At 38.6% G+C, this 13522-nt stretch overlaps 1 protein-coding gene across 1 annotated transcript in view; it reads left to right on the top strand.

Annotated features, from left to right (window-relative positions):
• Positions 1-13522, top strand: part of EXOC4 (exocyst complex component 4) — a 356359-nt gene that overhangs the window by 137048 nt on the left and 205789 nt on the right. The window contains exon 10 of the mRNA XM_075208546.1: positions 3355-3448. Coding sequence (XP_075064647.1) covers positions 3355-3448 — 94 coding nt within the window. The remainder of the gene's footprint in view (positions 1-3354; positions 3449-13522) is intronic.

The raw sequence follows: 13522 nt of genomic DNA, 5'->3' as shown, positions 1-13522 counted from the left end.
AAATTGTGTATTGGCAAAGTCGCTACGTCTGATATGGTGGAAAATCGTATAACATCAAACTTTGACCATCTTGTGCAAGTTGAAAATATGCATTGAATAAAAAATATTTATGATTTAATGTCTATGCCAAGTGGAACTGAATGATGGGTTGGAGAAATATGATTTTTTCTTTTTAAAAATTGCCATTGGAGATGGAATCACACACACACACACACACACACACACACACACACACACACACACACACACACACACACACACACACACACATATTTTTTTATTTATTTTTTTCCACCGGCGGCCGCATCACATGACACGCGATGGAATCCACACTAACCAGAGATCCGCTTAACAAAATTATCCATACTTACAAATCATTTCCATTAACACTACTACTATTGCACTACAATTCCCATTGTAATCTGTTTTCATTACATTGTTAGGACATTGTTTTTATTGAGTATTAACTTAGCTGTAATAACTTAATATATACATTACAGTTCCAGCAATAAATATATGGGGAATCTAGTGTTGTGGACAGGAACAAAGCAATCAGAGAAATTGAGACCACAATGGAACTCTAATATAATACTAAAATTGAACAACGACATTTTATAAGCCTCATTTTTTTCTTCTGTTTTCACCATATGCTCAGTATGCAGTGCATAGCTTTGTTGTTGACTGCTGTGTAGAGCTGAGTTTAGGTGGTGAATCTTGTGCATTGTATCGATTAGTTGTTGACCATTTTGCTTCTTATTCAGAACTCACAAGTGGCCTACACAGCAGCAGTGGTCTCCCACTGACAGTGGGAGGCAATGTTACATTCTACCTCCTAGTCTTCCTACTTGACAACACAGTATGTTTGACTAGGTCATTTCCTGTCATTTAAAAGTTGGAGGAGATCGAGGTGATATAAAATCTTGAGACAGGTGATCAATTTTCTGTATGACAGATTTAAAAGTCTTAATACTGAAAGTTTTTTTTAAAAAAATGACAGGGAGAGAAAAATCTGTGAATTCAAGCTGATAAGAACATTGCAGTCATTGACTCAATGACTCAACCTAACACCTGGATTTATGACCCACTAAATGGACACACTTCACACCCCACAGCAAAGTGACTCCAGATCTCTGAACTCCTAGGACTTTCACTCTTCCATCCATAATGAAAACCTCAATCTTTATGATGTATCCCCCCCTTGTACAAATTGCTTGATGTAGCATCTCTTAAATGTTGTGCCCTTTTCTCAGTTTGCAGGTCATGCAGTCCACTTAGTGTATTGTCTGTTGAAGGCAAGTATACAGTATAAAGTCTATTGATGACCACTAAACATTTCAGACCCCGTTAGAATTGCATGCTGTAGAGATAACCAAGCACACAAAAGACGAGATGTTGGTTGTATTAGACAATCTACATTTTCACTTCTAGTTCTATTTGATGTGAAGAAGAAGCATCCTGTCCTGTGGGAAACATTTTAATTGAATAAGAGGTTGGTGGTACACCACTCCACAGCAAGGCTGAAGAAGCTGGTGGTACACCACTCCACAGCAAGGCTGAAGAGGCTGGTGGTACACCACTCCACAGCAAGGCTGAAGAAGCTGGTGGTACACCACTCCACAGCAAGGCTGAAGAGGCTGGTGGTACACCACTCCACAGCAAGGCTGAAGAGGCTGGTGGTACACCACTCCACAGCAAGGCTGAAGAGGCTGGTGGTACACCACTGCACAGCAAGGCTGAAGAGGCTGGTGGTACACCACTGCACAGCAAGGCTGAAGAGGCTGGTGGTACACCACTCCACAGCAAGGCTGAAGAGGCTGGTGGTACACCACTCCACAGCAAGGCTGAAGAGGCTGGTGGTACACCACTCCACAGCAAGGCTGAAGAGGCTGGTGGTACACCACTCCACAGCAAGGCTGAAGAGGTTGGTGGTACACCACTGCACAGCAAGGCTGAAGAGGCTGGTGGTACACCACTGCACAGCAAGGCTGAAGAGGCTGGTGGTACACCACTGCACAGTAAGGCTGAAGAGGCTGGTGGTACATCACTCCACAGCAAGGCTGAAGAGGCTGGTGGTACACCACTGCACAGCAAGGCTGAAGAGGCTGGTGGTACACCACTCCACAGCAAGGCTGAAGAGGCTGGTGGTACACCACTCCACAGCAAGGCTGAAGAGGCTGGTGGTACACCACTGCACAGCAAGGCTGAAGAGGCTGGTGGTACACCACTGCACAGCAAGGCTGAAGAGGCTGGTGGTACACCACTGCACAGTAAGGCTGAAGAGGCTGGTGGTACATCACTCCACAGCAAGGCTGAAGAGGCTGGTGGTACACCACTCCACAGCAAGGCTGAAGAGGCTGGTGGTACACCCCTGCACAGCAAGGCTGAAGAGGCTGGTGGTACACCACTCCACAGCAAGGCTGAAGAGGCTGGTGGTACATCACTCCACAGCAAGGCTGAAGAGGCTGGTGGTACACCACTGCACAGCAAGGCTGAAGAGGCTGGTGGTACACCACTGCACAGCAAGGCTGAAGAGGCTGGTGTTACACCACCCACAGCAAGGCTGAAGAGGCTGGTGGTACACCACTGCACAGCAAGGCTGAAGAGGCTGGTGGTACACCACTCCACAGCAAGGCTGAAGAGGCTGGTGGTACACCACTGCACAGCAAGGCTGAAGAGGCTGGTGGTACACCACTCCACAGCAAGGCTGAAGAGGCTGGTGGTACACCACTCCACAGCAAGGCTGAAGAGGCTGGTGTTACACCACCCACAGCAAGGCTGAAGAGGCTGGTGGTACACCACTCCACAGCAAGGCTGAAGAGGCTGGTGGTACACCACTGCACAGTAAGACTGTCACCATTACATTGTTAGGACATCAATTTTTTTCACAGATGTGACACCCGCCATTCTAAAATGATGGAAATTGTTTTCTGAATTCCTAAGAGCAGTTTGAAGTTTTTGGGTTCTGTATTTCTAGCTGATTTCACTTGACTTTACTTTCACTGCTGTCTGGACAGTACGGATCTGCAGATGGTATCACCTATCCAATCAAGTGAATCCGTCTAGTGTCTGAATACAGTATGCTGCTAGGTATTTTGCAAATAATTAATACCTGGGGGATAGGATGACCTACTCATTCTCTAGATTGTAGTGTGACTTTTAAATTTTAAAAATGATAAGTAATACTTTCCCTGGCATTCCACCATTGCATGCTGTAAAAAATAATGTAGTATAGTTTGGCTGGCTATTTTGAATACAGACTTTTTACTCGAGCAGGTAAATAAGGGGACAACCTGTAAACTTTATATGCATTTTTAAATTCTTTTAAATCAATGAAAATGTTCTTACATTAAATAGGTGGTCATGATGAAAATTTCATTGGAGGAGGAGCAAGGTTTGTCTGCAAACCAGGAGCCAGGAACATCACCATCATTTTCCACCCTTTGCTAAGGTAAGCTGAAATCATTTTTGATGGAGCATTCTTAGGAAAGGTAATTCTCTCTTAAATGATAACATATATATTTTTATTTATTAATAATAAGTGAGCAGGCCACATACTGTAAGGAATGTAATCATTTTTGATATATCTGGTCATGGAAATGCCTACACATTTGAACTGTGTGCAGTGTGTTCTAATATAGAATCTGATGGATTAAAACCTAGGTTTAGCTAGATCTTTGCAAGTGTCATGCTGGTGACCCATTTCTTACTGTATGTTCTGTGCTGTGAATTTTCATATTGATCTGAACAACACATTTTCAGTGGACAATTTAGCTGAAGCATGCTGCTTGTGCTTTTGAGGTCAGCACAGAGAGGGAAAGAGAGCAAGAGAGAGAGCGAAATGATTAAGCTTCTATTTTGATCAGATGGAGTCAGAGCATGGTCAGAGGTTGAGATGGAAAGGTGAAATTAAATTTAATTTCTCCTGATTTTGAACAATGTGACAGTCACCATCTCACTCTAAGTTGTGGAGGGCTGCTGAAACAGGTCACTCATTTCAAAGTTTCACTGAAGTCCTTGATGAGTTTGTTTCTGGTTTACTTTAACCCCTGAACTCCTAAAAACACTATTGCTATCTGTATATAATTTAATACAGTTAACTTGCAGAGAGATACAAGTGTCCAGTGTTGTAATGAAAATTCTTTCTTTTGTAGCTACATTATTTTTTACAAGGTTTCTCTATCTTGCATCACTAGTGATTTTAGTATGGACACTTCGGACTTGAGTCATTAAGAAGAGCAAAGCATAAAAAAGGAGTAACTTTGGACAAAACCATGTTGCATTGTGCATTGGAGGGGGAGGTAAATTTAAAATATGGGGACAGATTTATAGCTAGGATAGGGCATGTCCTAGATTAACTTTAAATTTCAGTGTAAAAATAAAGCTATCAAGTATTTGTATGTTAGATGTAAAAAAGCCAATATTAAACTTATCTGCAAAACAATAAACTAATTTGCACCCCTTGCTTTGTAATATGGTTTGTCCCGGAGAATATTTACACCTTTTTTTTTGCCTTACTTTTCTTAATGACTCAGGCCCTTCATGTTTTAGTGATTTAACTTTCAGCTTCTTAAGTAACAGAAATGCATTGTACAGATTGGTAGAATCACACACAAGCAGAAATGGCCAGTGATGTCACAGAATGTGTTTAATGGGGCAGTAACTGAGTTGATATGCTCAAATTTTCAGAGGCGCAGAGCGGGAACCTCAGGAGGGTCCCCCTAACCTCCTGCCCAGCAATGGTGGTTTTGCCACTGTGTTGGGGATATGTCTTCGTTTTGTGTGTTTTGCTGGGTTAAAAATTATCCATCATGTTTATCATTTGTGGAAAGTTGAGGTAGTACAGATTTTACGTTTATGCTTATATATGAATATTTTCAGTTTAGTTGTCCTTTAATAGATTCTTGAATGCATTTAAAATGTTCCTTATGTAGTTTTAAAAACCTATGTTGCCTGTAGAATAGCAGAGGGCAATTCATATTAAAATGTTTTTCTTCTTGTTTCCCTAAAAACAGTAGCTGTTCATACTGTATTAGTACACTAGAGGGCATGTGGTGAGCTATGATGGGTACTAATGTTGATTTCAAGCAATAACAATGAATAGTTCTGTGAGTCATGTTGTACTTCCAGAGTGTAAAGTAATAAGCTAATAACTACCTATCAGGAATAGTGTACAAAAGTAAAATTGACTTGCCTACACATTAGTTAAAGGTAATAATCGAGTATTGTAATGGCTGGCTTTACACTTTTTATGTTGCTTGTGGTTGTCATAAGCAACTGCAGACCATGACCGTTCAAATTGTATTTGTTACTTCTTTATAGGCTGATTGCCAGCTGTTAATTGGCCAGTCATGGTGTGGAAAGGGGCTGTAGACAATCCACATTGCACTAGTCCTTGTTGACCAAGTGGAGAGAGAGCCATTAACTGCATCACTTATGAACTGATAAATGCAATGTAAGTGTTTTTTTGTTTAGTCGGATTGTCCTATTAGGTGGTAGTCCAACAATAAAAGCACTTTGATAATACATTCTTTTCTTTTATAACTTAAAGTCAGCTCGCCATCCTAACATAAAACCCACATATCTTAATATATATGGTCATTATGTCTAGCTGGTTTTGAGTGCAAGAAAAATAAATAGATGCATTTTAAAGCAACTAAGGAGTAGTCATGCTTTTTATTATAGGATAGCTTGCTGCTGGATTTAATCATTCGCTCATTTGCACAGCATACTAATAACGTTAGGAAGCGGGCAGATGATCAAAGTGTATCATGATGTACTGGAGTATTATTGAATCAAATATGTTAATTCATTGTATAACTTAATTGTTGTTTACTTTCTCACCGCATGGTAAATCTAAGTCACTGGAAGCAATATTTTAAAATTAATTGGTTTGGTGAAACTTCTTTCGCAATTGCACGTGACTATAATGTTATGAGTGGCAGTACGCAAATGCATAGTAAAAACGTTTAGCTTTTACAGCTGCACAGTTTTTCTTTTCAAGTCGCATAAGCACTTGGCTCTGGAGGATAGTAATGTTGGCACATATGTTTTATAGAGCATTACAGATGTCTACATCATGGCATCAGGGTTAGTGTTCTAGACTGGACAATTGTTAAGACTGGCAGTTAGGCTAACAGGCTCTGAACACTCAATGTTCTGCAATGGGAAAATGCCTGTATAAACACCAGCCACATCTTATTAGTATCAGTCAGTAATTAGCAGCAATAGAAAAAAAGAACATTTTGTTACAAGACCTAAAAGTGCCTTTGTTATTGTGTATCGGTAATGTAAATATTAGTTTTGTGTTCAGTCTGTCATTAGTCTTCCCAGTCACATGGCTTTGTTATGTAGTGTGCGCTTCCCAGGTTACAGTGTTTATAGTTAATCACAGTTTTTTAGGGTAGGGGTGTAAATAGCAACTATTTGTTATGCTGTCCTTAATAACCAAAACACTGAAACACAATAAACCTAGCCACAGTGAATCTTTTGTTACAAGTCTACTATAGATCCATTTTAGGCATTAGTCCTATCAATTATAGGAATCTGTTAGCATCAAAGCTGCAATGTCCCATTCATTCATTAAGTAAAAGGATATGTTTTTTAAAATAATTTCTTAGATCTATTATAATAAAATGACCTAGTATATTGAGTTTTTGTATATGATTTGTTTGACAAGATACTGTTTATTTGCACCATCTGAAAAACTTGTCATGGGCAGGGATTTTTACAGATTTCCATATTAGTGTTGCATCTAATCTGACATTTTTGGGCAACTTGTGTCTGATAAAGGGTGACAGCTTCTAAAAATGTTAAGATAGGGATGATCATTCCTGATGACAGCACCTTAAAATCTTTCCTCCTCCCTAAAAATAAAAGTAATATGCAATAAATTAGTCTAAGACAGGCTGTCATAAAAGGTGCAACATCTGATCAGTCAAGATCCGATTTTGTAAATTGACTGTCCTTTTGTGTCTAAAATCTGACAGCATGTTACAACCAGCACACAGCTCTAGCAGTGCCCCAGGGAGTCAGATGTTCCAATAGACCCTGAATAAAGGAACAGTTGATCCAAAAATATACTTGGCCGATTCATTCTGTGTTTTATTATTGACCTATGTCAGTTTATTTGAGTCTAATTGCCCTAATGTTTTGTTAAAGCAGCTATGTAGAGTTTAGGCATTTTGATAAAAGGTATCTGCATCTGAATAAAATGTGTATGTTTGTTTAGTTTTCCTTATGGAGCTTTTTCATGGAAGGCTGTGGCAGCCCCTTTAAAAAGTGAGCAGACCTGGGTACATTATTGCATTTTGTTTGTACTGCTGTTTTTTTTTTTTTGTTTAGGATAAACTTTTAGTTAGTTACAACCTCATTTAGATTTAGGAGCCGAGCAACAAATTACCAAATTTCCACCTTGCAAAACCATGTTGCCCTGCAGGAAAGGGGATGCTTTTGTACACCTTGTATTGCAACATAGTTTGCCCAGGAGCAAATTTGTTGATTTTTTAAACACAGCTTTTAGACTGCGGCGCATGGTAACATACCATGCATTTTATTTATGGCTGCTCATAGTGATTAGAAGTCCATGTGGACAGCACAGTGGGTTACATAGACAACACACGCAATTGATGTAACCTGGCTGCAGCATATCGTTTCAATATCACATGCTGTGTTTACAGTTTGCACCATGTTTGGATTAAGACCACTTACACTGCTTGGATGTGAGAATAACTATCACTTACAGCAGTTAGCATGCTGTGTCTTGCACTACGTGTTATGCATGAACTTTGTATGTTCCACCCCGTCTTCAAGTGGGTTTCCTCTCGCAGTTGAATGACATAATGCGCTAAATATACCATTTGCACCCCATTGCCCACTATGGTCATTATTAGCTGTGTTGAGTTTTGTATTATTTGTTTACTATATTGTCCTGTAATACCATATACTGTTATGTCGTTTTGCTATGTTATATTACCCTCATGTATTATATATGCTATGTATTTGGCTTCATTTACAACTACTATGACTCCAGGCTGTAGACTGAATATTAGACTGTATTAGACTAATCTGCTGTATCCCCCCTCATGTTTGCTTTTCCCCAACCCTCCCCTTTTTTATTTTTCTATTCCCCTTGTGCCAGGTTTGAAACGGATGTCAATGTAAAATGTTAGAAGTGTTTGAACTATAATTGAGTGTAATATGTAATACCTGCTTATATATTATGCCATGGAGGAGGAAGAGGAAACGAATGAGTTATTACTGTTAATTATGTTTCTTTGATCTCCTCCATGGCAGCCTAGTTACCATTTCTGTGTTGTTTTATTATATTTGTATATTTCATTTGCTCTTCCTAGATATTATAGCTTGGTGAAAGCTATAGGGAACATAAAGGAACACCTTCCAGAGTTGTGCTTTTCTGTCCTGACTTTGCTAGAAGGGATTCTTAGCCACAAAGCAGGTCAATGAAGCATAGTTAACAGTAACTATATGTAATAATTTGTTAGTATTATAAAGCTTATGTTCCTTAATAAGTATTAATAATTTATTTAAAGATTATTATTATTATTATCGTAAATTTGTAAGGCGCCACGGAGCACTGCAGCGCAGTATAGTAGGGATAACAAGGACATACATCAAACAAGGACATACAAGGTAGACAAAATGAATTGCAGACATGAAAATAAAGGGTATGGAGCATTCTTCTCATTACGGAGCTTACATTCTAATTGTAAGAGAACACAGCTGAAACGAGGAGCGAGTCTGGCTTAGAGTGGAGGTTGGGACAGCTGTGAGGGTGTAATAGTGTTAATAATAAAAGTAAAGGGCCAAGTACAGAGCCTTGTGGGATGAGGGTAATTACCAGTATCAGAAGCAGCAGAGAGGTCCAGAAGAATGAGTAAGGAGTAATGACCATTAGACTTTGCAGTAAGTAGATCATGGATCACTTTTGTGAGAGCAGTTTCAGTGGAATGTTTGGGATGGAAGCCTGATTGCAGAGAGTCAAGAATTGAGTAAGAGGAGAGAAAGTGGGACAGGTGTTTGTACACTAATCGTTTAAGTAGTTTGGAGGCAAAGAGGAGAGAAATAGGGTGGTAGTTGGAGAGAGAGGATGGATCGAGAGATAGTTTCTTTAGAATTGGGGAAATGAGTGATTAAGATCTATTAAAGTGGTCCACAAATTAATATTAACTAATTTTAATTAACATTATTGTACTGTAAAATAAAAAGCAGTTTGTGTAATATTAGTCATTTGATGAGATAAGAAATATTTACAGTATGTGTTCTAGTGCTTTAAAAATAAATCTGTCCCAATCCTTATTTCAAGTTTTATACACCTCATTGTGATGTTTCACGGGGTGACAAGTGCACTATAAGACACAAAACATTTAATGGAGCTTAAAAGTTTAATTCCAGCAAAGGGGAAAGATTTTTTTTTCTTGTTTTTTTAATTATGTTTAAGATACTTCTCAAATCAACAAAATTACACTGCTTAATGACCATTTCCAAATACTGTATTTTGTTGTGTGTATGTTTTTATAAACTAAACAGAAAACTGCATGTGCACGCTGGAAAAATGCATACTGGATTTTAAAAGCACCACAAGAAAATCCACACACACTTTCTCTTATTCTCACGTACACTTACACACGCTCTTGTGTTTTTCATGCAATTACAATTGCATGCAAGTTATTGAAACTTGCATAGAACATTGTGAATAGTAATTGTAGAGGAGAGATTCCACAATTTGTGCCAGTTCTGTATATTTAGAACCTTTAAGAAGTTACTGTATCCATAGGTTTTATTTCTTTCCATAAATATAAAACACAATATTTACACATCACATGGGATGAATTGATATGAATTGAGTTCCTGGGTCATAAAGCATATTTCCCCAGTCTTACGGTATACTGTGATTTATTTCTGCTGCCTAAACTGTGTAGTAAAGGCCATTTGAACGTTTTTATTTATTGTAGAAGTAAAGTCATCTTAGCTGTATGCCTAACAATGCCTGCATGGCACTGCAGGCCAGAGAAGCTTACCTTTCTGTGATGCTACTGACACAACAAATTATATTTATGATGATATTGTAGTTCATAAACTCATGAAATTGTTGGTTCATTTTAGTGTATCATTAAAAATTTCTCTGCCTTCCTTTGTCATAGGTTTTATCGTCCGATTTTATTTCATAGTTTAAAAATAAATGAAGCGCACAATTCTAGACAGGATGCTTTTAAAAATGCCTGTGATATTGGAGCCAGCTCTTAATTTTATATGTCTTTCTATTGTCTTTATGAGAAAAGTACCGACCTTTCTGTTGTATCCGTAAAACAACTTAGGCTAATGGGTTAGTTTAATCCTAGGTCCATTACATGCAGCAAATAGCTACAACATCATAATAAAGTCTTAACCATCTTGATGGCCTTGAACTTTTTTGAGAAATGCAGTATGTAATAATATATAATATATTAAGGTGAAAATAGAAGTTTCTTGTAGCAGATGTTACATTAGTGTGTATTTTCTACTCCTTGAATAATGTTAGAATATTAGTAGGTGAATCTTTTTGGTTAATGCTAACCTCACTTCAAAAGGGATTGAGGTCATTTGTTTATTTGGACTTGATAAATAAATATTTACCTTCTTTGCTAGTCAAATCCTAGTGAAATTTATGTGTCCGGAATATTTATTTTAAATATGATATTTTCAAATTTAGTGCTCTTACTGTAGATAAAACAGTACGTGTCAGGAACAGTGGTACTGCAGTGTTTTGTTTTAAACACTAAATTCCCTCTTTTATTATGTGACATTTTAGCAGATTGCTATATATTTTATTTCATTGTTTAAGATAAACTCAGTTTGCTGTTTGTATCTGTATATATGAGAAAAGTTTGGGTGGGGTGGCTGGCAAATGAAAAAAAAAGATGACTATTTTCTATTCCAGACATAAACCATAATGACCATTTCCACATAGACTAATGGGTTTACAAGCTGACATTCAGTTTCCATTTACTTAAAACATGGTCTATATCATCATCATCATCTATTTATATAGCGCTTCTAATTCTGCAGCGCTGTACAGAGAACTCACTCACCTCAGTCCCTGCCCCATTGGAGCTTACAGTCTAAATTCTCACACACAGACACACACACACCAATTTAATAGCAGCCACTTAAGCTACTAGTATGTTTTTGAGTGTAGGAGGAAACCCAGGCAAACTCTATATGAACAAAGAGACAAATCTCAGTGGAAGTACTGTAAATGACTCCTTATATATGGCCTAAAGTTTTCTGATTTGAATCTAAAAGTTGGAAAAGGGATTAAAAAAAAAAAGGTAAGCTGTGAACTCCCAGTTCCATGTTTTCATCTGCAGAATTTGGACTGCGTGATCAAAACACCTTGTGAACGGATTAAACTCCCTTGGTGACATTTCTTTCATTCCTACACAAGATTATTTGATCTCAATGCAAATAGAGAGAAATTTCACAAGGCAAAATGGCTAAACATGTTTGTGAAAGTGTTCGGCTTGGCAAAGTAGTCTGTGTAAAGGACTACCATAATGGTGCCTATATCCTGTGTTTATTCTGTGCAATAAGAGGTATATGGAATGTGAAATAACAGAAATAGAATGTGAGATGTCCCTGCTCTCTGGGACGTAAACTTCTTATTTTCATGTTTTCTTCGTGTATACCCACAATAAAGAGAGTTTAGTGTTGTATTGCCACCATATTTCTTTCATATGGATTATTTATATATGGTCATATTTTTGACTGCTTCTAAAGTTTGTTTTTTGTTTTTGTCATCTCATGTTGTTATCCATGTCTCTTAGTGATCCCAATGCTCTTAAGTAGTGTGAATATTAAAAGAGCATTTTATTGCTTGTACTTTGCATCCTACCACATTGTGCCAGGGACAACCTTTTACCTGTGTTTCTATATTCTGTGGATAAGGGACCCACCTCTCCACCTGGGTTATCCCATTAAGGCAGCAGGTACAATCATTATGGAGTGCAGGTTTTTCTCGTTCCTCCCATCATTGCTATCTTGTAGTGTATTGATAGTGTGACTTTCTCAGCATTACATCTTTGTTATCTAGGTGTTTGTTACATTTGTATAACGCATGCCATAAACTTCCCACCATGTTCTATAGGCAGTGAAAGTGTTAAGTCATTTAACAATATATTATTAAAATAGCTTTCTGAGTTTTGTATTGCTGGTTTTGTTTCTTCCTGAGAGAGCAGCAGCTGACTTTGGTAGTCGTTTTGTCTATTGTGATTAGCTGGTGATGTCTGTGCTATATACTGACATTTGTCCTGGCACACAGCAGATCCATTTCTCTGGGAATTATATGTTCTATAAAATTGGGTTTCTGATCAAAGTCTCTCTAGTTTGTTGTAGACATATATCTTCATTTTTTCTATAACTTGCGGTTCCAAATAACTTTTTTTTAATTGAAAAATAATTTGTCATATCACTTTTAGGAGATATTTTCAATGGGCAAAAACCTTTCTTATTTAAAAGAATATGTTTACTTGATCACATTCATGTAAGAAAATACCAGCACATGAGTAAAAATATTTGTGTCTTTGCCCTGCAAATTGTAATGCTGTCAAATCCAGGACAGACTGGTAGCATTAATGAGTCATTTGAGTTTTTAAACCAATTTCATTATGAATAAAACGCGAAGTCTCCTGGACTGACATTACTCATTACATTTAAAAATGTCAGAGATGTGTGACCAGAAAGGACAGGTACAAGAAGCCGCACTTTCTCCTGCTTTAAGGTTTCTTCTAATGAGGAATAACATGCAATGTGCCAGATTTATTTATTATTTTTCTCAAGTAGGAACCCATGTCCCCAGTGCTGTGAAGCAGCAATACTAACCATTGTTCCACTCACTTCATAGTCTTCATCATCTATTTATTTATATAGCGCCACTCATTCCGCAGCGCTGTACAGAGAACTCACTCACATCAGTCACTGTCCCATTGGAGCTTACAGTCTAAATCCCCTAACATACATAGACCAAGAGAGACTAAGGCCAATTTAATAGCAGCCAATTAACCTACTAGTATGTTTTTGGAGTGTGGAAGGAAACCTGAGCACCTGGAGGAAAACCACACAAACACAGGGAGAACATACAGACTCCACACAGATAAGGCCATGGTCGGGAATTGAACTTGTGACCCCAGTGCTCTGAGGCAGAAGTGCTAACCACTAAGCTGCCGTGCTGCCCACAGATGTGTGTAACTGACTGATGTGTGCAGGGCCGCCATCAGGGGGGCACAGGGGGTACCCTTGTACCGGGCCCGTGGCTCACCAGGGGGCCCAGCGGCACAAACTTACCAGGGGACCCGCTGTCCTCCAGTCCCTGCGTCTCCGCAGCTTTCTTCAGACTGACTGTCACGGTGACAGCCAGGCTGAAGATAGCAGTGGAGACACCGAAACTGGAGGACAGCGGGCCCCCTGTAAGGAAGAATGCAGAATGCGATCGCAGGGGTGGAGAAATCATTCCCCTGCGATCATGTGA

This window comes from Mixophyes fleayi, chromosome 4 (assembly GCF_038048845.1).
Source record: "Mixophyes fleayi isolate aMixFle1 chromosome 4, aMixFle1.hap1, whole genome shotgun sequence".
NCBI lineage: Eukaryota > Metazoa > Chordata > Amphibia > Anura > Limnodynastidae > Mixophyes > Mixophyes fleayi.
This window is presented reverse-complemented; position numbering and strand designations above follow the sequence as displayed.